At 43.2% G+C, this 25,340-nt stretch overlaps 3 protein-coding genes across 8 annotated transcripts in view; all 3 read left to right on the top strand.

The window, feature by feature from the left end:
• The window catches only part of SH3BGRL (SH3 domain binding glutamate rich protein like), a 31,950-nt gene extending 23,138 nt beyond the window's left edge, over window positions 1-8,812 (top strand). For both annotated transcript variants that reach the window (XM_021405966.1, XM_021405967.1), the window contains 2 exons: window positions 2,446-2,526; window positions 6,036-8,812. In XM_021405966.1, the coding sequence (XP_021261641.1) occupies window positions 2,446-2,526; window positions 6,036-6,068 (114 nt within the window). In that variant the 3' untranslated portion in view covers window positions 6,069-8,812. The remainder of the gene's footprint in view (window positions 1-2,445; window positions 2,527-6,035) is intronic.
• Window positions 10,048-15,105, top strand: LOC110403118 (uncharacterized protein CXorf21-like). 3 transcript variants are annotated; one of them, XM_021405963.1, is made up of 3 exons: window positions 10,048-10,521; window positions 11,960-12,133; window positions 13,384-15,105. In XM_021405963.1, exons 2-3 carry the CDS (start codon window positions 12,049-12,051, stop codon window positions 14,415-14,417), a joined length of 1,119 nt encoding a protein of 372 aa, XP_021261638.1. In that variant the 5' UTR covers window positions 10,048-10,521; window positions 11,960-12,048; the 3' UTR covers window positions 14,418-15,105. The 3 variants fall into 3 exon arrangements, with proteins under 3 accessions (XP_021261638.1, XP_021261639.1, XP_021261637.1); XM_021405964.1 differs by having other exon boundaries at window positions 11,904-12,133; XM_021405962.1 differs by having other exon boundaries at window positions 11,668-12,133.
• Window positions 18,798-25,340, top strand: part of LOC110403320 (sodium/hydrogen exchanger 2-like) — a 30,895-nt gene continuing 24,352 nt past the window's right edge. The window contains exons 1-2 of one of the 3 annotated variants that reach the window (XM_021406434.1): window positions 18,798-18,932; window positions 20,072-20,153. Coding sequence is in view for 2 of the 3 variants with exons in the window: in XM_021406432.1 (XP_021262107.1) it covers window positions 24,544-24,793 (250 nt within the window). In the remaining variant the exon portion in view is untranslated. Of the gene's footprint in view, window positions 18,933-20,071; window positions 20,154-23,677; window positions 24,794-25,340 lie in introns of those variants that run through there. The other 2 variants (XM_021406432.1, XM_021406433.1) reach the window with 2 other exon arrangements.

Here is a 25,340-nt window from a genome sequence, read left to right as displayed (position 1 = left end):
TGCAGTACTGCGTCCAGGCCTGGGGCCCCCAGCACAAGAATGACGTGGAGCTCTTGGAACGAGCTCAGAGGAGGGCTACCAAGATGATCAGAGGGCTGGAGCACCTCTCCTATGAAGAAAGGTTGATGGAACTGGGCTTGCTTAGTTGGGAGAAGAGAAGGCTCCAGGGAGACCTCACTGTGGCCTTCCAGTACTTGAAGGGAGCGTATAAACAGGAGGGGGAATGATTGTTTATAAGGATGGATAGCGATAGGACAAGGGGGAATGGTTTTAAACTGAGACAGGAGAGATTTAGGTTGGATATTAGGAGGAAGTTTTTCACTCAGAGGGTGGTGACGCACTGGAACAGGTTGCCCAAGGAGGTTGTGGATGCCCCGTCCCTGGAGGTATTCAAGGCCAGGCTGGACGTGGCTCTGGGCAGCCTGCTCTAGTGGTTGGCGACCCTGCACTCAGCAGGGGGGTTGAGACTCGATGATCTTTGAGGTCCTTTTCAACCCAGGCCATTCTATGATTCTGTAACAGGAAAAGTGCATGCAGCTAAATCTGGAGGTTTGTGTACGGGAGATGCTTCTCATGTATCCCCAGCTGCAATCCATGAGAGTTTTGCAGTAATTTGGGGGAAAGAGGTGTATATGCTTCAGGCCTGTGTGTTTATTTCATTCCTAAAATTCTGGCTGATGTCACTTTGAACTTTTGAAGTTCGGTGAATTTGTGTAGCTGGGTTCAAGTTACTAGCTTAGCTCTCAGGAAGGCAAAAGTTAATTCTGTGCACACACATTTGAACGCCTTTATGTCTTTATCTGATTCTCCTCAAGCATGAACTTCTCTGTTTGTTTCATCAGATGCAGTATAACTGGCAGCAGTATGAGCAAGCTGAGTTTTACCAGCCCACGTGTGGCAGGGAGTCTGTAATTGTAGGTGCTGTGTACCACCCTGCTCCTTAGGCACAGGCTTTCCTTTCCTAGTGGATGCTACAAAGCAGCCTGCTGAACTATGCACGGGCAAGATAAACAGCTGCTTTGTTATCAAGCAGCCCCAGCACATAACAAGTGATGTCAACTGAAGGGCCTCAGGAGGATTTAACATACTCGTACACATTTTTATCAAACTAGCACCTGAGTGCTGCATGTACAAATTGAGCAATAACTTGACATCCCTGATCTCCAGGCTTTTCAAACCCTTTGTTCCCTGCAGTTCTTCTGTTCCAGCGGCAACAGCCTCTGGTGAGAAGCACCCCAGCTCTGAGCACGCTGCAGGTTCTACAGCATTTGCTGTTTCTCAGGCTTTGACCAGGCAGGCATGCAGAGCCCCATGCCCTTAATGGCAGCTCTCTCCCTGACTTCAGCCCATGACTGAGGCTGCTCTGAGCTGCTGCCTCTCTGTGGAGTTCTCTGCCAGGACTCCTGCAGCAAAACATTCCCCAGTAAAGCTGGAGAGGGTCAGTGCTGTTGTTTCTGTTAAAAAGGGAGAAAAGGCAAGGCATAGGTCAGACATGCTGTGTTTGGAAATCAGGGAGGTGTGTGGTAACTCGGACAGCAATGAGCTTGCACAAACATTCTGGGTTCCTTTGGTTGGCATTTGGCAACGGCTCTTGCTGAGCCACAGTGTGGGATTTTTGCTTGCTATTTCCTCATCTAGCAGACAGCTAAGCTGTGTTGTTTGTACTCCATACAGAACTGTATTCTATCTCAAATAAGGAAATAGGCAGAGAAGGAAGCATGGGTACTTTCTTACTGCTTCATTGTTTTTACCTTAATTTTCTTGGAAAGTGGCTGTGTGCATATTTAGAGCAACTACAATGCACTTCTAAATACAGTGCCAAACAGTACAGGGCTGAGATGTGCACTTTTTTACTAGGCTCAGGCACTAATAGGGCTTACGCTGAAGCAACCTCTGCCTGCATGCAAGTAGGCTGGTTTTACAACACTCACCTGACTTCATTTGTTTGTGTAGGCTAATCACTAAAGGCAGAGTGTGAGGAGAAAAGGTGACGTCTCAATTTACAGGTTTAAATTTAACTTTTGACAGGTATGAGAGTTAATGTCCATAGTTGCCCAGTTGTCATTACTGATAAATAATTAGTAGTGGCAGCTATGGCTATCAGTGCTTCTGACGCCAACAAAGAGTAGGCTCAGCCTGGTCCTGGAGGAGAGAGACCTGTGACAGCAGCTATGGAGGTTGTCCCTTTGGGAAAAGCTGAAGCACCTTGCAGCAGCATCTGTTACTGCAGGTCCCGAAATTCCCAGTCTGTCACTTTTCAGACGGTACAAACCCTGCAGCATCAGGGCGAGTGATAAAAGTAGAAGGTGACACTCTGAGGTCCGCATTAGGCCGCAGAAAGCAATGTACTCAGTGTGGGTTGGGTAATAATTGAACTGATTATTTCTGAAAAGTAATACTACTTTGTGTTGTTTTCCCTCCCCATCCCTTAATCCCGTCATGAAGGATTATGAAGCTTTCTTTGAAGCTCGAGAGAACAATGCAGTATATGCATTTTTAGGCTTGACTGCGCCACCTGGTTCAAAGGTAGGTGTGTACATTTGCCACAACCTGTATTTTATACCTTACTCTTTTCAAAAACAAAGAATTAATTCAGTGTTTAAAAAAAAATACTTAAATCATGTGAAACTTTGTTTTGTACTAGGAAATACCACGAAACCAGAATCACTGTTTTTGAAATAATGTGCTCTTACTTCAGAGCAATTTTTTCTCTGGCTTGTTATCTGAAGCCTTGTTTTCTTTGCCAATTACAAACTGGGCTGCTGCTTTGCCGATTCAATGGGCTGGAATTCTCCTTTTGATTTTGATAGGATAGGACAAGCCTGCTTTATACGTTTCACTTGAGGGCAGCAGGATCCTCCAGGTCACTTCCAGCTTTCTTGTTCCAATGGGTAAACACGCCATTTCCTTTCAACTTTATTAATGTAAGAGTTGAAGGTCACACTGTGCGCATCACTCGGAGACCTAATTTCAAAAGAGGATGATGATCAGTTAGTATTAAGCATTAGAACTTGCAGGTCAGACTGAGACAGTTTTGGGCACCATACTAATTTCTAGGGTTAATTCCACTAATGAGTGATGTAGCGAGGAAAAGCTCTGCCTCGTGTGGAGTTTCAGAGAGCAAACCCTGTGATATGTGCCTCAGCATGGTGCACTGCTGGCTTCAGAAGGCCAGCTCACACAGTGCAATGGTTGTTTAAATCCTGTTTATTTCTCAGAACATCTGCACAATGTTGCACAAAAAGAGTGAGTAGGACAGAACCAAGGAGAGAGAAGGCATGCAGGAAAGCCCTTGCATTTCGTCTTGCATGTGAGGTCTGGGAAGTGCAGTTGGTGCTATAATGAATCAGGTCACGTCTACAACAGTTACAGACGCTGCTGCTTACCTAACCTACCAGATTGTTGTTCTGGCAGGAACGGTCTGTGTTGTGGCTGTTAGTTGCTCTGATTTGTCCTAGGGGGAAAAAATGAGTTTTAAACAGGAGGAACATTAATGTAGTTGCATGCCGCTGAATTCTCATATTACTTGCTACAGCTTGCAGTACGAGCTGATGAAGATAACCTTTGCATAAGTGACTTTGTACCCTGTGCATCCTGCAGCTGCTCTGACTTTTGGTATCCGTCTGAAAATTACATGATGTCAAATCAAGCTGATTGCCTGTGCCATGGAGGAGAAACTGATTTGTAGATGCTGCAGTTGGTATTTACAGGATGGCTGTAATACTGTAGTTAACGACTTTGTGTTGCTAGATAAAGTGAAAGGAGTCTGGGGTCAACCTGTGTTCTAGCAAGAGAAGGCTCTGTCTGCAAACCTCCATTACATGTCATTAAGAGAGATTTGGAAAGGTGTTTGAATACCAAGTTCCAGCATTAATGCTAAACAAAATTAAGAGAGGCTCGGAAGTGAGCATAGGAAATGCAAGTAACTGTTTACTGAGCCCTGGTGGTTTATTCCTGGAGATGAGAGAAATACCCGGAGTCCCCTCCAGCTTAGCACTGCCTAAAAAAAAAAAAGGCCAGGTGTCACTTCTGTACTTCCAGCAACTGCCTAATGGAGTTGTTAGAAAGCCAAGAGATCCATCTCCTCTTGTTTCCATTCAAACAGCTACATGTCTTCCAGACAATTTACACCATCCTTTTTTTTTTTTTTTCCCTGGGTTTTGTTGTCCTTTCTAATCTTCCCTGTTTTTTCACCCGTTTTTTGTGCTGCAAACTGATGGGCTGCCCTTCCACGAGTGCCATGGCTTGCTAACATCCCGGCTCTGCTCTGTCCCGTGGTGTCTGGGCAGGGAGCAGAGCACGGCCACGGAGTGGGGCCATTCCCAGTGAGGCTGTGCGTGGCAGTGTGCCAGCAGAGCCAGCACAACCCGTGTGTGATAATGGAGATAAGTGTGGGACTGCTGTCCTGCAGGCTGGGGTCGCTGCCCATGTCCCCTCTCTGATGAGTACAGCAGGCTTCTCAGAAAGTCCTTTCATAGACCTTCTTCCTTTTAAAAAGTTTATTTGTTTAGCGCACCGGCTCATTTTAACAATGATACTGTTGAGTCTGTTATCTTTTGGTATTTCTGTGCAGTCACCAAAGCAAACAACTCCATTACATAAAAGCTATGTTTAGCAGATTTCCTTTAAAATGAACCACACACTCCACCCTGAAGTGACAGCATGATGACCCTGTTCATCGTTCTGTAGGCCATGTAGCTGCTAGCAGGTAATTAAATTAATCTTCACTCAGAAGTACGCTGGCAGAAACCACTGTCAGGAAAAAAGTCCTTTTGCATTCCTTCTATAATATCATTCTCTCACTTCTGTGATGACCCTTCAAAAAAACAAAGACTGAAAAATGTAGGCTATTTTTTTTTAATGATCTTTCTGACATGTACTAATAAATGTTAGAGGTGAACTGGTATGCCTGCTGAACTGCTTCAGCTGCTCCTTGATAATCCTCCCAGGTAACAGCAATAGGACGAGTGCTAATGGCCTCAAGTTGCACCAGGGAGGTTCAGGTTGGATATTAGGAAAAAATTTCTTCTCTGAAAGTGGTGAGGCATTTGCACAGCCTGCCCAGGGAGGTGGGGGAGTCACCATCCCTGGAGGTGTGCAGGAAACATGCAGATGTGACACTGAGGGACATGGTCAGTGGGCATGGCGAGGATGGTTTGATGGTTGGACTCGGTGATCTTAGAGGTCTTAATGATTCTGTGATTCTGTAGGGACCCTAGGGTCAGCTTCATGGGGACGTTCTCATGCAGTCCAGGAGCTCGAGCTCCATGCCAGATCCCTCCCAGAGCCATGGGCTGGGAGCCCTGTGTGCAAAGAGCAGGTGAGAAGCAGCAGCAGTTCCTGAGGAAGTGCATCCCCGCTCGCTGGCTTCCCTGCCATGGTTAGCTGGGATTGCTCAGCAGTCCTGGTGCCAGGACAGGCCTGCTGCCAGCCCTGGGATGGAGCTCGCCTGCAGGCCTCCTCCTCTTTTACCTCTCAGGCTGCTCTGGAAGTCAAACACTAAATGGTAGCTTCTGGTTATTTGGTAGTGTTTAATTAGAAAAGTGAATTATGTCTCTCCCAAGACTTTTTTCTTTTTTTTTTTCCTTTAACCTGTGTAGAGTTTTTTTATTTACATATACAATATTTTCATTTATCCATAGTTCTTCAAATAGTCTTTGATCTCTAAGTAGTTCTTGTATCCTAACATGAAACGAGGGATAACTCATTACATCTGTTCTTCTGTTTTAAACCTTCATGGTCAATCTTGCTTTGTGCATGCGTAACAGGAAGCAGAGGAATGGGAGAAACCACTGCATTTCTGCAAGTCCTGCTTGAGCTAGGTCAGGATTGGAGGTAAAGCCAGTGCCTTACGTGATGTGTTTCATAATGTAACTGCAGGCAGTGGAGATCCTCTGAGTTGGGTTCAATGCTGTTCACTTCTTAATCACGTACAACTGCATTTTTTTGTCATATGTTGGTGCCTAACATAGCTACGTGTAAATTGTTATCTTCCATAATGTACTAATACATATATTTCTGTTCTGCTGTTTCAGGAAGCTGAAGCACTGGCAAAGCAACAAGCATGAATTTCAACTGCCTTAATGTTCTGTAAAGGGAATTTCCACAGCTTTTTATAAAATAGTAAAACTGTCTCTGCTTCAAGAAATATAGATGTGATTTCTAACATTTGATTGGTGCTTGCAGCATTCACCATACATAATAACACAAATTTGAACACAAGATGAAAATGTGAACGTAAAGGTAGAAAGCATGAGGTGTACTATTACAAAGTTGTAAGCATAGGAAACCGAAGCAATTGGATACAAATGGTTTTCACATAGTTTAAATTGTCTTGGCGATTTGTCCATTTTGTGTAAACTTCAAGAAGCTATTTTAATACTAATAATACAGATGTGGTTATACCTAGGAACCCATATATTTAAAATATAGGGAAAAAAAAGCAACAGTATCTAAAACCTTGTCAGATACTAGCTTTAGTGCCTGAGTTGCCTCAAAAATGTTACAGAAATACAGAATTTTTCAGTGTCTTTAAGTTCTGGTTTCAGATGGAATTGTAGGTAGTGGTGTGTATTATAACCATTGTAGTCACTGTTGAAAATTATGTTTGTTCTTTTGTAGGATGGATATTTAAGATATGTGTTGTAACACACTGTACAGATGATAAAAAAAAGTCATGTATTTCTCATTTAAGTGATTTGTGTGGGCTCTTTTGACAAAGAAAAGGAGATTTGGGCACTGGACAGCCTTTTTGTTGGCAAGTTCATCACAGAGCTGCCTAAGCATGACTTGACTACGTTTATGTGCGAGATTCAGTGCACCTCAAAAAAATACGTGCTGATTCCCAGGCAATGTTGCAATTCAGCCAAAATGGCCAGAAATGGCATTTCCTTACCTGTGTAAGGGTGAACGCCTTTAATGTATTTCTCTACAAAAATACCAGTTCACACTGCTTATAGTACTAGGCGTCTTAATGCATGCTCAAGTAGTCGTTAGATTCATATAGTATTTTTTCAAATGAGTAAAGTGAAATGTTTGAATCGCAAGATCTATTGTAATTATCCAAGATTTTTTTAAGGTTTAAAAGCTTATTTCCGTTGCTATTGCCATATCATAAAGCTATTACAGGAATTGTGAACCCATTAAAGTGTCTTGTATTGGTGAATTTACCACGTGCAATATTAACCTGTCCGTTCTCCCAGTGCTCACGAGATAGCCTGAATTTCTTGGCCATGTTCTGCAAAAATGCAGATAATTACAAGTGCCCTGAAGGATAAGAAACAGGTTTAAAAAATGTGTGAGTAATTTAAAATGCATTATGCACCGCATAATATACTTATCCCCTCAAAGCATCAAAATACAGAAAGGTAATTAGTCCTTGCTATAGTTAGAGGATCATTCTAATAGCTCTGCATACACATATTTTGATTTTCCTCGCTTCATGAAGAAACAGGTGGTACAGTTCAGCAAAAGGCTGCAGTGTATTGCTGCGATGCGGTTCTTTTACATTTATGCTGTGAAATGGATGCAGTGCTTTTCAGAGACCTTATAAAACGGTTTACAGTTCATAGTTTTAGGAGCAGGATAGAAGTAAAAACTTAGGCTTACAAAGATGGTTTCAAGTGCAGTAATTAAATACTTCCCTCACTGACGTTTCTTTGGGGCTTTTGTTCATCCACTGAAACGGATGATTTTGTCAACATGCAGCTACTTGCTTTGCTTGGAGAGCAGCTCTGCTTCTGGAGAGTTCACGTTGAAACTTCCACAGAGGTCAGAGAGAGCACGATCTACCACGGAGCCAAGTTAGTTACAATTCCATTTATTTCATGTTCCATCTTTTCTGATTTGGGAGCCAGCAAGTTGGCTTGAAACTTGTGCTTAAAAATGCGAGCACACTGTCAAATTACCCATGGATAGATTAATGTTGCCTTACCTTCAAAATTTACACACACGTTTGTGCTTTTTTTATTAACAAGCTTTATCAGTAATCACTGAATTTCCGTGAAATTTATTTTTAATTTTTTGTGGTAGTTAAGTATTGTTTTAAGTTTAGTGTATCATTTTTGTTCACTGTAATTTCATATTTCAAAACAGAGGTGATTTTTCTTCATATTTGTGTCATCTTTTTCTATCTCTAAACTAAAGGCCAAGTCTTGAGAAAGTATTTGAGAAAACTAAGTGAAGTCTTGTGAAGAAAGTGGAATTTGACACACAAGTCACTATCCTCATTCTGATTTCCTGCGTTTCCTGTGTAAGGAAAGTAAGTTTTGTGAATTACAGTCATTATTTTGAAGAAGCTGTAATTGAAAGTCACTGCCAAACTCTGTCAGTTCAGCGACCCAGAACATTCTGAAACGAGGTCAATCTGTTTCTGATGGTCAAGAAAATTACCAGGTTAAGAAAGCGAAGTCGCTCCCCTCGTCTGGTCCCCCATCCTTGCCATGTGGTAGCATTCAAACTGTATCAGCATTCCTAAGAAAGCTCTGTTGAGACAGACTGAATTATTTCTTTGTCCGGGGAACAAGGCACCAACGCAAACTGAAAAATACCTAAAATATCTTTGTTGTGGGACTGCGTGTGACCCTTGCGTTAATTTTGATGCAGATATTTTGTTTGAATTTGGGAGTGCTAGGAATGTGTTGCCTCTATGCTATTTTTCTAGTTCACGTACCTGAGTTAATGATGGGCACAAGAGCTGACTTTGTTCATTTCTCATTTTGTGTTTTACTGTGTAGATGGCAGGCAATGAGGATTTAACCTGTATTACTAACCATTCCTGTATCATTCCAATAAAACTGTTTTAGAATGCTTTCTCCCACTAGTGACTTCTTTGCATGCTTTGTTTATGGTTTGAAGAGGTCCTGTAAGGTTAAAGAAGCAGGGTTTTCAAATGAAAATACAAGATTTTGAAGTACAGCATCTACACAAAAAAAATTCAAGTTAAGCATCCATTGCTGCTGCTTGTTAAATCTGTTGGATCTCACCTTTTGCAGCTAATGGGTTTTAATTGCTTGGGATACACCTACATGAAATGAAATCCTCGGAGGTTTTAGGAGAGCACTGAAAACGCTTCCTAATTAACCTGCTTTCCCACTCTTTCCCTAAGGCAGTTCCAAATGGAAAGCGGACAGGGCGAATCAGCTTCACCCCATGCCTGTAACGCTTGCCAAACATTCCCAGTTGCTTTTCTGACAGTGTGTAATTAATTAGCTGTATGCTGGTTGTACCAGGGGAACTGTTACTGTATTTCCGTGTTGCCAGAGAGGGCGGTGCAGGATATGTGTTTAAACCAATACCGTTCATTTTCGCTGCCTATGGGTATGATGGAGCAGCTGCATTCCTTCCAGCTTGGCGTGGTGGAGTGCTGCTCACCTGAAGTCACATCTTCTGTGCAGCTATAGAAGATGGATTCAAACCATAACCTGCACTAGGATTTGCCCAAATCCCAGATTTCCTGCTCCACAGAAAACTAGTTAATTCCTGCTTGTATTTGTAGGATCGCTTTTTTGTCTAAGCTGAAGCACAGCCGACTGCTGCCAGCAGTACGGCATCCTTCAAGCGTCCCGTGCCTCAGTGCCCGCGGGGCTGGAGCTGCTCCCTGCAGGGTTTCGGGAGCGATGCTGCTTCGGTTCCAGGACACAAACGCTCGGTTCCGCACAGCTGCAGTTCTGCTTCGACAACAACGCGCGTGTGTGCGTGCAGCGCTCACTTAACGTGCTGCTTCAGCTTAACGATGCTGTGCACTGTAATAAACTTTCCTACCAATTAATGGGGGATTTTATTCATTTCTCGTTATTCTCGGTATACCCTTATGATACTTAGGCTCGCACCAGGACTGCCCGACACAAGTCTCAAGACCCCGCTCCTCATGGCGGAGCCCGCGGCAGCGCTGCCCCGCGCCCCCAGCCGTCGCCTCGTGCCGTTCCCACGGCGACCACCAACCGCCACTCAGCGAGCGAGGCGGGCCCGCCCCGCCGCTCCGATTGGACGTTGCCATGTCAATCAGCTCTTCGCCCCGCCCCCATCTCTTTCCGGCCGCCAGGGCTGGAGGGAATGGCGGCGGCTCGGGCTGAGGGAGGCCGGCGTGGCCGGGTGGTTCTGGTCGTTGCCGCTCTCGGTGCCGTCCTTCTTCACGTGGAGTGCCCCCGCGCGTTACAGAGCGGCCCCCAGAGGCGCGTGCCCTGCGTGAAGGACCCGCTCCCGCCCCGCGTTCACCCGCGCACCGCAGCAGCGCCCCCTGGCTGCGGCGCGGGGAGCTGCAGGGGACGCTCGGGCAGCGCTCGGCTGGGCGGCGCTGGGGACAAAGGGGCAGCTCAGGCGTGGCAGCGCCGCGCTGCATCCGGCCGCGGAGGAGGGGCTGCTGTCAGCGCGCACTTACCGCTTCCTAGCAAGAAAAGAGAGCTTATTCGCCTGCCTGTTGTTTGCAGCTGTGTGCTGTGACAGGAGGTGGAAGTCACCTGTGGCAGGGAGCAGGCAAGGGCGAGCGGCAGCAGAGAGCTGGAGCAGGTGAATCATGTTCAGGTAAAGAGAGAAGAGCAGAAAGGGGCTTGGAAGCGGGCAGGTCCTGGGGCTGCTGGAACGAGGCGCTGCTGCTTCCAAGGGAAAATGAACGGTTGAAGTGGCTGTGCCTGAAAAGAAATACATCAACTCCTACTTCATGTTTGTATGCACAGAAAATGTATATTTTGACCAGAAATTAGAGACTTAGTTTACATGCTGCTGTAGTTATTGTTAATGTACGTTGGTCGCTCTGAAAGCGATGCCCCCTATTTATGGAAACTACAACAGATACAAAGAGCACAATAACACTGTTTGATAGAGCAAATTCTCAGCTACAAAACACCGTTTTTCAGCTCAGTCAGCACCATCAGCTGTGCGTGTACACCAGGAGCCTGCATGCCACGCTCATACAAACCTGCACCAGTGGAGGTGACCACTGCTGCTGTCACCACTGCTGAAACACAGCACCCACCGCCTCGCTGTGCTACGTGCACTGCTTGGTCTCCAGAAATGTTCAGCAAGTGTCAATGAATGTCAATGGGTGCCATTTTCTGCATGGAGGAATTCAGTTCCACCCCTTTGCTTCATACGCTCTTCCATGTCAGGTCCATGCTGTCAGGCTGCCCCTCTGCTGCCATCTGTCACACGGCAGCAAAATGTCATGGGATATTGGCGGGGAGGTTCAGCCTGCACTGCCATCCCAACATCCGCCTCTGACATCGTGGGCCAACATCATAACCTAGAAAGCATTACTTTCAGAGCAGCCCCTGTAATGCTGTAATTGTGTAATTTTTTTCCATATGTGAGTGATACATTGAAATGTCATTTTCCTTTAATCATTCTAGTTCACATTTAGCCTTGGGATTAAGACGCATTTATCTTGTTGACTCTGATTCTTGTGATTGCGATCTGCATTCAACTCCTGAAACAACTTTTGTTGTGTCTTGTTCTTATTTCGTGTTTGCAAAGACAAGGTTTTTTTTTTTTTTTAACGTGTTATGATCTGATTGATAAAGATACAGATTTCCAGCCCTAGGGTAGAACTGAAATGAAGGACGACTTGTTTTAATCACTCCTGACTAATTTACCTAACTTCAGTTCTTTCTCTCCCTCTCTCCCTGACTTTGTTGAAACTGCTTCACAAAGTTGTCAATTTCTTTCCACCAGGAAGAGTTCACAAGACTATAAATGTAGCTGTTCGTTTCAAAAAGGGAAATGATATAAATAACTAAACTTACACAGATAGAAGTGGTCCGTGGAATTCGGTTTCAGTTCTGAACAGCCTGATGACACACAGACACCCTGACCTTTTAATAACCTTGGTTGATTTTAAGTGGCGATTTTGGTGCTTCCTCTGATCAGCTTTGCACCTCAGTCAGAAACATCTCAGTTCGTGTTTATAGCGTCCTCTTTCAGATCTGCTGCCATTCTGTGCTCAAAGACTGCACGCTTTTTCCAGTGGGATCGCTTCTGTTTCAAAGGAAAACAAAATGGGGAACTGGATCACATGTACTCCAGTTACTGCTCACACAGCAGTGAAGTAGTAGTATGGGAGAGTGTGTTCTCCTAAAGCAGCTGAAGTCGGAGGCTTACTGGCTATGTAACGATCGCCTTCCCTACTCTACTGGAATTGGTGAGTCCGAGCTTGTTGTCCTTTTCTTTTTTTTATTCTCCCCCCCGCTATGTTTTGTTCCAGAATGCAGGCACTGTTTATTTAAAAGAGAATGTAATTTTGCTATGGTGACCACGTTTTAGCTTTTATATTAGCACTGTAAGCATTTTCAGAGCAATACAGCAACATTTTTAAGCAGCTCTGGCTAGCTGTGTCCTGTTCTTCAGATATAGATGTGGCATGGAGTATTCCAGATACCGCTGATGTTCAACAAGATTTAGATTGCCAAGTACCCTTGTCGCTTTTGAAAGCGATAGTTTCCTAAGTCCCTTAAGAGCTTAAGAAAATGTTGTCTTGTTTTTTGCATATGTGAATGATCCTGGAGATAAACCAAACAGTTATGCTTATGTAGCCAGGAGAAGGCAGGGTGTACTGTCAGTCTTGTTTGCTTTGGTCTCACTTGGAACCATTTCAGAATTCCAGAGCTAAGTTCAACTTTTGGTAGGGAACAATGCAATTTAAGCCAAAAAAAAACACCCACACAACACACTAGGAATGTGTGAAGGTGCTTTAAATATGCAGAAATTAAAGAGACATTTGAAACACGGAGCAACTTTATTGTGTTTCCCATTCTTCCGCAACAAAAGTGGTTGTGATCTTTCCCTCAATGAAGTTAGGTCAGCTCTAAACGCAAAGTTTCCCATTGATTTTAACGGTAGGTGAATTGAAAACCACTGATAAATAATCATAAAATGTATTAGATTTCTTTGAGACCTATTGGCTAACTTGATTACTCCTGTGCATTTTGTAAATCTGTAAATTCAGAATCAACCTTTAAGTCTGAATTTGATTTTTAATTCCTTCCTGTGTCAGCTCTTGAGCTCTAAGAGATCGTCTTCCAATGGAAAAAGTTGTTTTGTAACTGATGATAATGATGTAGCCATCAAGTGAAATCACTTTGCTGGTATTTACGTTAATCCTTATTCAATAACAACTGGTGAGCATCATCTCTCTCAGCTAGCCACAATGCAGAAGAGATACCTAGGTACAGCAGTGTGTTACTAGAGGTGAACAACCCAATCGATGCCCTTCCTATATCTCCCCACCTGAGTATAGATTAGATTCTTAGAAAAACAGTTTGCTTTTTATGAAAATAAATATTCTGGAGAAAAAGCAAAATCAATGAAATATACATTGTTCATTTTATATTGTAATTAATATTTTTGCCACATGAGCTTAAAGTATTTTTCTCATCTTTTTTTCACTCACAGGACTAAGAGGAACTCTGGTGATTAGACTGTTACTCACACTTGTCATCATGTTGGCAGAAGGCATCTTAACTAGGCTCATATATAAAGATATCTGTCATCAAGATAAGCCTCACAAATCTCATGCAGCCAAAAAGGATAAAGAGGGAAACTGGAGAGAGAAACTTGTAGACAACCCAAAAATAAAAGGATCTGATGATGGACTTGAGAATCTGGACAAGATCTCTGCTGAAAGTAACAAAATGGAAAACAAGAATGGTCTTCAGCAGAGATCCACGATAGAGTTACCTGCGAAGAATCAAAATACAGTGGTTAGAAGAACTCCATCGCGAGCTTTGCACATCCCCAAAAGAGAACAAAGTAATGAGCAGATGGATTTGTGTCGATCCCGGTCTTGCAACAGCATTTATCAAAACTACCCCGACTTACATATTGGGGGAGACCACGTGGGAGACCATATGTGTGATTCAGGTTGTGTTTTGGACCATGCGTGCGATGAACTTTCTGATGGCCCCGTTATACTGTCTGTAGATATCCCTCTTGGTCAGTCCCCTCTGTGTGAGCATCCGGAAAAGCCAGGTGTAAATTTCCTGTCTGGAGATGAAGCTGGAGAAAGGAGCATGACGTTCTGTGAGGAGCCTCTTTCAAACTCTCTGCTCAACAACTATATGGAAGCAAAAGTGGCAGAGCTCTATAAGCAGCTTTTTGAAGAAATCTTGACCAGGTGTGGTTCTGTAAGAAACCTCCTCACTTGCAGTTTCATAAGAAGTAACCTGGATCAGATAAGCTTTCAGATATCCCAGGAGCAGAATATAGAAACATCAAAAGCCAGAGAAGTGCTCTTACAGTCTTTAGCTTTGTTTAGTTTGCGCAATGCTACCAATAGAAGTAGCTCTGAGTTCAGTACTCCAAATTTGCAAATCTCAAACCCAGCAGGTGTGAAAAAAGGCTGCAGGACATGGCTTACATCATGTCCCAACTGCTCTGCTGAAGAGATGAATACGAGTCAGATACCAGTGTTTCACTCTAAGGATTAGATTGGGAAATGAAAGCATGTAGGCACTGCAGACTTTTTCAAATATTTTAATGCTTAAGCCATACTTTGTCTATGATGATCATTAGCAGAGGAAGTAAAGGTCACTGTTTTCTTTTTTTCTCATGCAGAATTTGAAATGCATTAATCTCTTAAATGCTATTTGATTAACTTGTAAAAATGTGCATGACCTCCTTGTAAGACTCTGGCTGTATGAGTAATGTACTCACGTTTCATAGGATTTACTCCTGCAAGAATAATCAATCAAGGCAGAAGTGCTGCTAAAACTTTTATCTAAGAGACTGATCCACCCACCTCTAAGAAAGAGTCAAATGGTCTTTGCTGGACTTTGGCTTAGGCTATATAGTTGAAGCTCAAGTTTTTGAGCTTGAGTTCAAATTTTGCTTTTGCAAAGCTTGATCACAGTGGCTGAGAAAATATTTCTTTGGTTTGAAAATCTTGTTAGCAGATGGAGATGTTCAGGACACTGAATTATTTTGTGTCTGGAATCATACACAGGAAATGTATCAACATGAAACATCAATCATGACACTCATTGCATATGTATGTTTATGCTGCATAGACAGAGTATGTTACAATGAAAATCTAGGTGAGAAAGCATCAAGAATGTAAAAATATTTTCTATAAAAATGTTTTTCTTTTAAATAAAGTCTTACCTGTGATGAAATCCACTCACCTTTCCTTCAGTGTATTATATATTCAGTTTGTATTTTTGGTAAGTGGACTCTATATTTCTTTGAAAATGAAGCTAGTGCAACCTCAGCGAGCTAACACTGTTGCAGCATTCCTGAAGAGCTTCTGTCATCTTTTGGAAATTTAAATTTACTTTTTGATATGAAAATGTCATTACTTAGCATTCAAACCTATTTTCTTCTTCTTCTTTTTTTTTTTTTTTTGTTGGTAAGTATTTCAACTGGAAATGAATCACTGTGCCACCATTATAAAATGGTAAATTAATTAGACTATTAATTTGTCTGCAGAAATTTTCTTCCAGTAAGGAAACCTCTTCAGTTGCACTGTGATTTGTCACACCTGCAGTTCTAGGTCTGCAGTCATGAAATCCAATTCCAAAATATACCAACAACGTGTATTTATAGAATTACAAGCTTCCCAAACATCTGCTGATGTACTAGTTAAGTCACTTCATCCAGTTTGTGGTGGCACTCGGTGCATCGGTATGGGATGAGTTACGCAGCAGAGCTTCTCAGTGAAGCTTGCCATCAAACAGCTGATGTAAACCAAAACCGTCTTTGTTTTTGAGACGCATCTCTTAAACTCTGCTGCATAATATGCATTTTTTAAATCTTTGTCAACCTCTAAGAGAATATGAAAGATCTTGTGATCTCTAGGTAATAATACATCAAATGCAAACATATTTGTGTTTGTAAATCAAGGCCCATGACATCTGATCATTCCTTTGAAGTGATCAAAGTTGTTTTTTTTTAATCCAGCGTCTTCAGTTCTTGGGCTTTTTTAAAATCGAGTGCTGGATGTTATAATGAAAGTATCAGTGAGCATGAAAGAATACCCCAGCACATTGAGAAGATCTGAATTCACAAGGGATTCATCTTGGAGCTCTTGAATTCAATTTAGCTTTATTAGTCGCATTTACTGCAATAGAAACTGTGTGTAAGGGCTTAGAGTTAAAATTGGTCCTCTTTTGGCCTATACAGAGAAAGAAATTTGTAGAAAAAAGAAAGGATACTGGACCCTTCATGAGCTCTAAGTCTGCAAAGACTGCACTTTCATGGCATGGGGCTTTTTGTAGGAGTAGCACGAAAACATCGCTGTGGGCAGTCATTGTGTATGATGTCAGACAGTCTGCTAAACATAGCAGCAGATGTTATGGAAGGGGAACTGCAAAACTTTCGTGTATCCCAAGATTTTAACCTTTTCTGATACCTTTCAATCTCTTTTAGGATTGGTGGAAGTTAAGTAAAGCGAATTTCTGTACATAAGCTCTAGCACACATTCAGATGCAAGCACATGGATTTAATAGGGTATGTGCATTCAAATTTGAGACCAAACCTCAAAGCTCCAAAATGAAACCAAACAAATAGCTGGCAGACAAGGCTGCTCAGTCAGATCATCTGAGTGAGCATCAAGCCAATTCAGAATCAGTGGGGTGAATACCCCTGCTTGTGAGGTGTTTGGGTCTTGGAAGTATAGGACGACGGACATTTTGCTTCTCTCAAATTGCCTTGGTCGCTGGGGATTCATTTCCCTAAGTTGCCTTTGAAAATAAATCCCATTCCTGCTTTTTGCATCCAGTTTTGAATGCCTAACTTTCAATTTTTTGTGTTATTTTTGCAGGCAGTCTTCGATGTGAGGTAGGCTTTTCCATAGTAGTGGTGGGTGTGGGGTGTAGGGTGGATATTTTGCATGTATAAAAGAGAAGAGAGATTGCTGTCATTTGGGGACCAACAGGATTGAGAAAGATCTGCTCTTGTGGGAAAAGTGATCTGGGTGACCCAAGTAAGAACCTTTCTCTCCAGATGCAAATGACAAGCAAAGACAATTTCTACAGAGTATGTGGCAAGTAATTAAATGCTGTTAAACTCATACATGAGAAGACCTTAACTGAACGTCCCTTGCCTGATCAAAAATTCCCATTGACGTTAGTAGTGCGAGAAGTATAAGTCATAGTGAAGCTGGTTCCTGTTTTCTAACAGGATGATATAAACGTCACTTGGCTTTTCCTGTGCCTTGCCCTGATCCCACATGTCTCATTAGTCGCCTTGCAGCACTCACAATCAAGTTAAGAGTCCTGTGGAAGAAGCCAAAGGACTTCATTAAATTCTGGAGGAGTCCAGAATGGGCAGCACTGAAGTGTTCCTTGGTAGAGGTGCAGAGAAAAAGTTAATTGAAGGTGAGGTGAAAAATATTCAGACGGGTTTGCCATTAACTGTGAAAAAAAGAGCTCCATGGCATTTGCAATGCCCTGGCCTCGTCTTTAGTTCTCCCTGGAACACATTTATAGTTCAGTCCAACCTCTTGAGAGAAGTTAATTGCACAAGGTTCTTCCTCAGAAAGTGTGGAAGTCAGAGTTTAAAGCTGAGGTCCAGGTTCTGGTGTTTCTCCATCCTTCTTCCCAGCCTGGGAAATGCATTGGAGGAAAGCTGTGCTTCTCTCCTGCCAGCCTCAGGATCAGAACCCCGCATCTTCAGCTCACCGCAGCTCCAAGGCTGGTGGCAGCAGCAGCAGCAGGAGCTGCAGTGTCATGAACCGCTGCAGCACGACAGACCCTGCTGGAGCTGCTCCTCCTGTCACTGAGCAGATGGAGTATGGGAATTTGGAAACGAGAGTTCTGCATTTGGCAGAATCCAGCGTTACCACGAAGCTCTATCAATCCCACACCATTTCAGGACTGTTTTCAGAGCTCATTTTTCTGTCAGTTTTCTGTGTGGACAATTTTAGCTATAATGTAAATATTAGAATGAAAACACAGCGCAGCAAGCCATGCTATGAGAAAAGCTTGTTATCTGTAGCTTTTATTGTAATCACAGTCTTTACTATAAGCTGATGGAGGCAAGGAGCGTGTCAGATAATTGTGGCAGCAGCTATACTGAAACCAGCCCCGCTGTGGGTGCAGATGAAGCCGCTGTAAGGGAAATACATGACATTTTGCAGACATACTTATCAGTTTTGTTTTTCAAACAGAAAAATATAAGATGATTTGGTTTTTAGAAGTTAAATAAACACACAGGGAAAAGGATGGAAAGGCAAAATGTGTTTTCAGCCAATTTATGGAGCTACTCTGCACCATGACATGTTTTAGCATTGCAAGTAAACCTGCAGGTTAATGCGCATTGTTGATGTACAGTACCATGGAGTGCATTTTGTTATTGATGTTATACAATTCTGCCCGTGGAAAAGTATTGTCTGTGTAGTTTTTCTGATATTTCTTACTCAGATTTGGTAAAAAATGCAAACAATTTCTCAGAACTGTGACTTACTTAAGAAGAAAGATATCTGTGGTGTTGCTGCAGAATACATTTTAGGAAAAAAATCGTGTAATTTCTAGAAAGATGAGATGAATACAAACTTACAATTCACTTAGATACCATCCCTAGTTCCATTTTATTTTAACTGAGATGTTTTAATTCATGACATGCTTAATTTTTTTTTTTTTTTAAGATATTGAATTACATTCTAGATTTAAATGAGTAAATCTCCATCAGCTGAACTGGAGCTCTGCCTGTTTTCACTAGCAGGAAAAAATAGCTTTGTGAACTCCAATTACACAGGAAAATCACTTACAAGGTGTGCTTTTCCAGACTGCTGGAGGACAGCAGATGGATTTCATTACCAGTGAAAGCAGTGCCTTATTTTACAGGTCACACATGGGGCCACGTTGTGGCTGGCAGCTCTGCTTATGCGTGCACCAGAAAATCTGAACTGGAAGGAGAAAGGCTGGCAGGGAGTTTGCAGCTTGCGTTTCCAGTGCTTGTCCGGCGTTCCCGCAGAGAAGCGTTCCTCAAGTGCTGTGACTCTGAAGGTCTGGTTTTCCATTGTTCGTGTTGCTCCTGTTCTACATACAAGCTTCCAAAATGTAGATATTTGATACAGCCCAGCACTTTGCTTCTTCTTCTGGGCTCTATTTATTTATGGGCATTTGGCTCAGTGCTGACAGGTGGGGCTGAGGCACTTCACCTGGTGAGTGTTCACTCAGTGCCCTGCAGGCCTCCTCTGCTTCTATGGGGAGTTATGGGAAATGGCTGCTTTACCAAAGCAAGACAAAGCTGCTTGCTCTGGGAGCACTCAGAGCAGGGGGCAGTTACAGTCTCAGAAGGTTGTTGGCTCTGTGACTGGGTTGGGTGGGTTATAGATGCAAATACACTTTGTGTCAGAGGATTTACAAGCAGACAGCTCCATGCTTCTAAATGCACCATGAAGTGCTGCTGACGTGTATGTGCTGACTTAACTTTTTAGGGACCCTCAGAAAGATTCTTGTTTTGTGCAATAATGTCATTTCTTAATGTGCTGTGCTGGTATTTTTTTGTTGTTGTTGTTCTTATTTCCCATCTGTACTGACAACACGCTTCTGCTTTCCATTGCTGAATTTCTATTGCATGCTATGATGCTGACCGGCTTACTTCAGTGCTCTTCCTGGCTTTGCAGGGGGGTTGGACTCAGTGATCTCTAGAGGTCCCTTCCAACCCCTACAATTCTGTGATTCTTTCCATTGCTCAAACCTATAAAACTGCTGTTTCAATAGTTACGTACTACTTTGGGATGTGATGAAAGCTAACAGAGTCCTGAGCAGGCTGAGGGTATCAGATGGAAGGTTTGATCTCATTATGTGTTCCAGGTTGTTAAGCTTTGTCAGACTGTCTGCATGGGTAAGCATAGGGTGCCACATTGCCCAGTTGGTGACTGATAAAGGTACTAAGATATCACTACATAAATAATATATAAATACTGTTTTTTAACATTTCTTTCTTGGACTTGCATGCATAAAGTTCTAGGAGGACAGCCAGTTGCTGCTTGCCTGAGGAGCAGTAAGGAACAAGGCTGCTGAGATTTGGGCTTGGGGTTTTTCTGAGGCTTTTGGGGAAGTGCTCTGTTTCGTTGTGTGCTTCCCTCACTGTCCTTCTTTGCTTCATTGATCCTGATGTAGCTTTTCCTTCTCCAAAGACCCCGAATTCTGTTTCACGTGGGAAGGGAAGAGGGAGAGAAATTGCAGATGTGCCTGCTTGCACCTTTTTGTGTGTATGAGGTATGTATTACCGCTTTGTTTCAAACGAAGGAAATTTGTGAACTGGGAACGTAACTGCAAACTGACTTCCAAAAAAGTCCTGGCTTCAAGTCTTAAATAAACAGATTATGTTCGCTTTTATTCTCCTTTCCTTTTAGTTGAATTAAAGAAAAATAACTTTACAGTTCTCACTCTTTTTTCCAATAAATGTTGCATATGCGAACGTTGTGCAAGAGAGGCTGTAGGACAAGCTGTCTGAATATCTGCACTGCTTGTGTGCTCAGAAGGGAACTGATACAGTGCCATTTCCCTTTTCCAACCATTCACCACTCAGCTATTAAGCATGAAATGCCTATCACCGATTGCAGCAGTGCCGCTGCACTAACCTGGCTCTCAGACAGACATACTGAATGTTTCTGGTAACAGATATATCCTAGGAGGTAGCTGTCTACTTATGTTTATTCCCCAAGAAGAGACCATGGGCTGCGTCCAGCTGCTGCAGGACCCCAGAAGTGTAGGCCCCCAGCCAGGGGAGCAGCATGGCTGGCAGTGAGCCCTCCCGCTGACAGTGTTCTCCATGCCTCTGAAGCGAGAATTTCTGTACTTCTGTATGGTCTCAGAGCTACTGTGTGTTCTTGGTTCTACTAATTTATGATCCTGAGCTTTAGTGCAAGTGATGCTGCATCTCGTCTGCTCTGATCGCTTGCACTCATCTCCAGCGTTCATGTTCCTCTTTGGCTCTTGCTCTATTTTGTGACTGCAGAACTATCATGATGGTGAACCACAACAGCAGTTATTTTCCGTGTTTGGTTTGTCTGAACTAGTGTATTTTCCTGGTGGGTGATCTGTGGCTTGGTTGGGGACAGACAGAGTTGAGTAAAGTGGTGGAACCCAGTGGGCTGGGAGGCTTCCTTCCATTTACCACACAGCTGTGTCTGCCACCCGACTCCACAAAAAGGCTGAAATGGGGCAGAGCAGCATTAACAGTAAAGCTACAGGCTTCCCCAGATAGAATGATGTCAACGGTTTACGGGCGTTTGGCCCAGTTCCGTGATGAAGGGGACGGGGGACCCACGGGCCCACGCCCCGGGAAAAGGGGAAAAGGGTAAAGAGATGGCCCTGAGAGCAAAGAGCAGCAGCAACAATCTGAGGAGAAACAAACTAATTTACTAAATAAGATATCGGAATGCAAAACAACACACTATAATGCAATGTAATTACAATTTAAGCTAATAAATCCAATACAGAGAGAGAGAATGTCCCAAAATCAAGGTAGGCCTTACTCTACTACCGACGATAAGACGGCTGGAGAGCGAGGTGCTGCCAAGACAAGAGACGGCGGAAAAAAGGGACGAGGTCTCGTGATCTGCAAGTTTTTATACTGCGAGCTTTTATCTTTACCCTCCGGTTGGAAAATGGTAACAGAGGAGCAAAGTGCCGTGGGGAATGTAGTAGTCCTTCTCTTCCGAGAACCAGGTACATTCACTACATGATGTTATGATGTGGAATACCAATAACTGAAAATCATAAAACCATGACAAATGATGAAGAAAAATATTGAAGGCTGTTTAACTTACTAGTCATTTAAGCAACTGCTCAGAGTGCTCAAGCTCTTATTGACAAAAGCAGAATCCAAACAGAAGTCAGTGCCAAGATGATTAAAGCGTACTCAGCCTGTAGTTGCCCTATAGGAATTCATTAAGACCATGTTAATTGGGAAGTTGTTAAACTCGAGGTTGTGTTGCAGTCAGTGTGTAGCAGTGCTGCTTGGAGGGGAGCATGACAGGTCAGGGTGTTTGTGGTAGGGCAGATTCACAAACTTGATGTTAGGAGTATGTTCTTCCCTGTGGGCTGCAGCAAATCAATCTGTGGGTGTCCCTGCCTATAGCAGGGGGTTGAAACTAGATGATCTTAAAGGTCCCTTCCATCCCAAACCATTCCAGTGAGCCTTTGAATTTGCCCAGTTCCCTGCAGCACGGAGTCAGTTTCTCAATGCGTTGATGCTTTGTGGTATGCTGTGGCAAAAACCAGTGTGTTATGAATTAAATGTGAAGGGGTTTTGTATTTCTTCTTTCCATCTGGTGGGTTTGCAGCTTGGCAAATTACCTGCCATTATAATATGAGATTCTCTGTGCTTGGTATATCTGGGAGGCCTCAATTCAACATAGGATTTTCCTGTATTATTGACTGCAAGCTCTGAAATGTTGAGTACTTATTGTTAAGTAAATGCTTAACTATCTCCTCGTTTGAGGCCCACGTGGTACTGCAGCTGAAAGGTACATCACAAATTACTTCTCCTCCATTCCTCTAAGGCACAAGTGTACTTCCAAGTTTTCTTGTACATTTTGGTACTAGATATACGAATTTCAGGAGGTGATGGAAATTGAGATTTAATTTGCTGTATTTATTTCTCATTAAGTGATGCCTGCATCGCTCACTTAAAAGAAAAAAAAAAGAGGCATAAGTTAAAGTATAACTAGAAATCATAACAAGACAGGAAGGTAAAATAAAAAAATCACATCTTTCACTTTTAAAGTAAGGAAAAGAAAAATAATTTGTTGCTATTGGTTAAGGAGTATAATAGCAGCATTTAAAACCATATTTCTAACAGAACACTTCCATTACAGGATCCCGAATTCTGATCGCTGTTACTGCTTTACACAATATTTTCTTCTCATAACCCTATCCCTTTCAGCAGGGACCAGTCAATAAAATTATAGGGATCAGAATCTAGCCCTGAAACCTAAAAATGGGCAAAGTACATTACACTATAAAACAAACAAAAAAACCCACCAAAACCCCCATGTCAATAAACATATGATCAAATGGTATTCACATTAAAAAGTGGTTCAATAATATCAATAGCCATTACGAGAGGGACAACAAATATTGTGTCATCATAGCACTTGGAAAAAACATTTTACCATTTATTTATGAATAAACCAGAAGCAGTTATGATGAAAAATAATGCATAAAGTCAAAGGAAATAACAAATTATTTAATCAGAACTTTAGGGTGAAGCAGCTGAAAATGTAAAAATGAAGGAAGGCCCTTCCTTAAAAGTAACGAGAGATCTCGTTTCTTATTTCTCTTCCCATGCCTACCTCAGTGGAATGGAATGATTGAGAACAGAGGGAGAAAACCTTGTGGGAATTCAGCGCTCCAAGTGCCAGTCCTGCAGTTCTGCCGACCTCTTAAATCTGGTGCCCCTTTCCTTTGTATATTTAGAAAGCTTGGTTTGCTAAGATGGCTCTAATGGGAGATTGGTTTCTTTGCTTTAAAGTTAGCAAGCATGCTAATGACATGTGATTAATATACCTTAACAGTGATGACTTAGAAAAGTTAATATTAGAGAGCTTCATTCTAATGGTACTGCCTGGTACCCCAAAGTGTATCTTCCTTCCTCCAAATCAGATTGGAAGCGGCTCATAGGATGCTGAGAGCTGTGGCTGTGTGTCTGCACGATGGAGGGTTCTGGCTTCCTACAGAAAAGTGGGTCACCAGCATCTTGCTGGCAGCTCAATTTTGGTGTCATTTAGGCAGCTGCCGAGAAGCAAAGAGGCCATCGATCAGTCTAGCAACAGCCCGGGGCTTCTGTTTTAATTACATGTGTGCTTTGGACTCAATTCATCCCTGCTGAAGCATTATTAACTTAAATGAAACTCCACAATGGAGGAATTTGACCCAATATGTTGTTTTTTTTCCCCCCTCTTTGATAATTGTACACCTAACTCAGTTGAAAAGTCCCCAAATTGGCATCCAGCTTTATGTGAGAAGTTGGTGTTTGGGGGTTGTTGAGAACCTCTAAGGCCAGAACACTGTATGTCCCTCAGCATGGCCCAAAGCCATTCCAGCACAGAGGGGTCGGATGGATTTTGCTGTCTGTCTGTGTGTCTGGCTTTTCAAACCAGCTTCACTCAATTTGCAGTGCCATTTTCAAGAAGCAAAGAGAAATAAAGTCAACTTCTCCTGTTAGCTCTTGCTGTAGGAAGAAGCTCGAAGCAATTGTTTATTCTTTTTCAGGCGTCCTCCATCCATCCAGTGCAGCTCTGCAGCTCTGTATTCAGCACAAGAAAGCTGGTTGCTTTGATTTACTAGTTGGAATTGGTGATTATCAGCAGTATTGCTGCCAGCATTGGGCTACAGATGAGAAGTCCAGGGAAATGCAGCAAGGTAGGCCTGCTTCTGGCTGCGGCTGTGCCGTGTGGGAGCTGCAGAGGTCTGCAGCTGGTGCACGAGGCAGCTGAAGGGTCGGCCCATTTGGGCACGTGGCCCTGGAGGGCAGAGATCTCCAGCAGGTCTCCCATCCGGGAGCTGATGGACAGGGAGGAGAGCAGGCTGAGGGCTGAGCTCTGCAGTGAGAACAGGAGCAGCCGCGACCAAATCCACGCATTGGACAGCACCAGGGCAGATGGAGAGGCAGAGGGCAGGGAGCAAGGGCACGGCTGCTGTCCTGGCTGTCCTGCTCTCCTCCTTCCTGCAAGCTGCCGAGGTGGGAGCCCTGCATGGTTCTCTGGTGGCAGAGAACGGCAGCTGGGCTGCTGAGGAAGCGCAGAGCAACGTGTCCACGGAGCATGCATTTTTCTCTCTGGATTATCAGCATGTCCAAGTCCCCTTCGAAATCACGCTCTGGATCATGCTTGCATCCTTGGCCAAAATAGGTGAGGCACCACGGGAGGGCGAGAAGGGATGGGATGGGCTGGGAGGGGCTGTTCCTTCCTAAGATACCCTTTATGAGTAGGATCAGGAGGAAACGGGACAGATTGCATTTTGTCTTTGGAGTTCAGAGCTGTTTGGGGTGAAGCAGGTGATCCTGGGGCTGGAGGTAATGTGGTGCATTGTATGGCAGATGGACACGTCATACTTCAGATATACTTTCTGCTGAGTCCTAAGCTCTGCAGATGTACCTGTGTGTAATGCTAATCAGTAATGCTATCACAGTGGCAAGTGGCCACTGTGCCCTTCATGGAGCATATTGAGCTACTGTGAAATTTTGGTGAGCCAAATAAAGCCAAAGGAAATGCGTAAGGCAAGCAGATGTGTATTCATGTGCAGAACTGGATACAAGAGAGTGGAATTTTTTTATTTATTCTTCCTCCTCCCAGGAATTGTGGTCACTTCTATGAAATTCCTGCCGTATAAGTTATTTCACCAGCTTTTTCTTTTATCTTTTTTTTCTTCAGAAAGGAGAAGTCTCTGAGATTCCTT

Source organism: Numida meleagris, chromosome 8 (genome assembly GCF_002078875.1).
Source record: "Numida meleagris isolate 19003 breed g44 Domestic line chromosome 8, NumMel1.0, whole genome shotgun sequence".
NCBI lineage: Eukaryota > Metazoa > Chordata > Aves > Galliformes > Numididae > Numida > Numida meleagris.
This window is presented reverse-complemented; position numbering and strand designations above follow the sequence as displayed.

Coding starts and splice junctions, on each gene's coding strand:
- LOC110403118 (XM_021405963.1), top strand. CDS start 12,049: ATGGGAGAGTGTGTTCTCCTAAAGCAGCTGAAGTCGGAGGCTTACTGG. Junction 12,134..13,383: donor TCCCTACTCTACTGGAATTG/GTGAGTCCGAGC, acceptor TTTCACTCACAG/GACTAAGAGGAACTCTGGTG.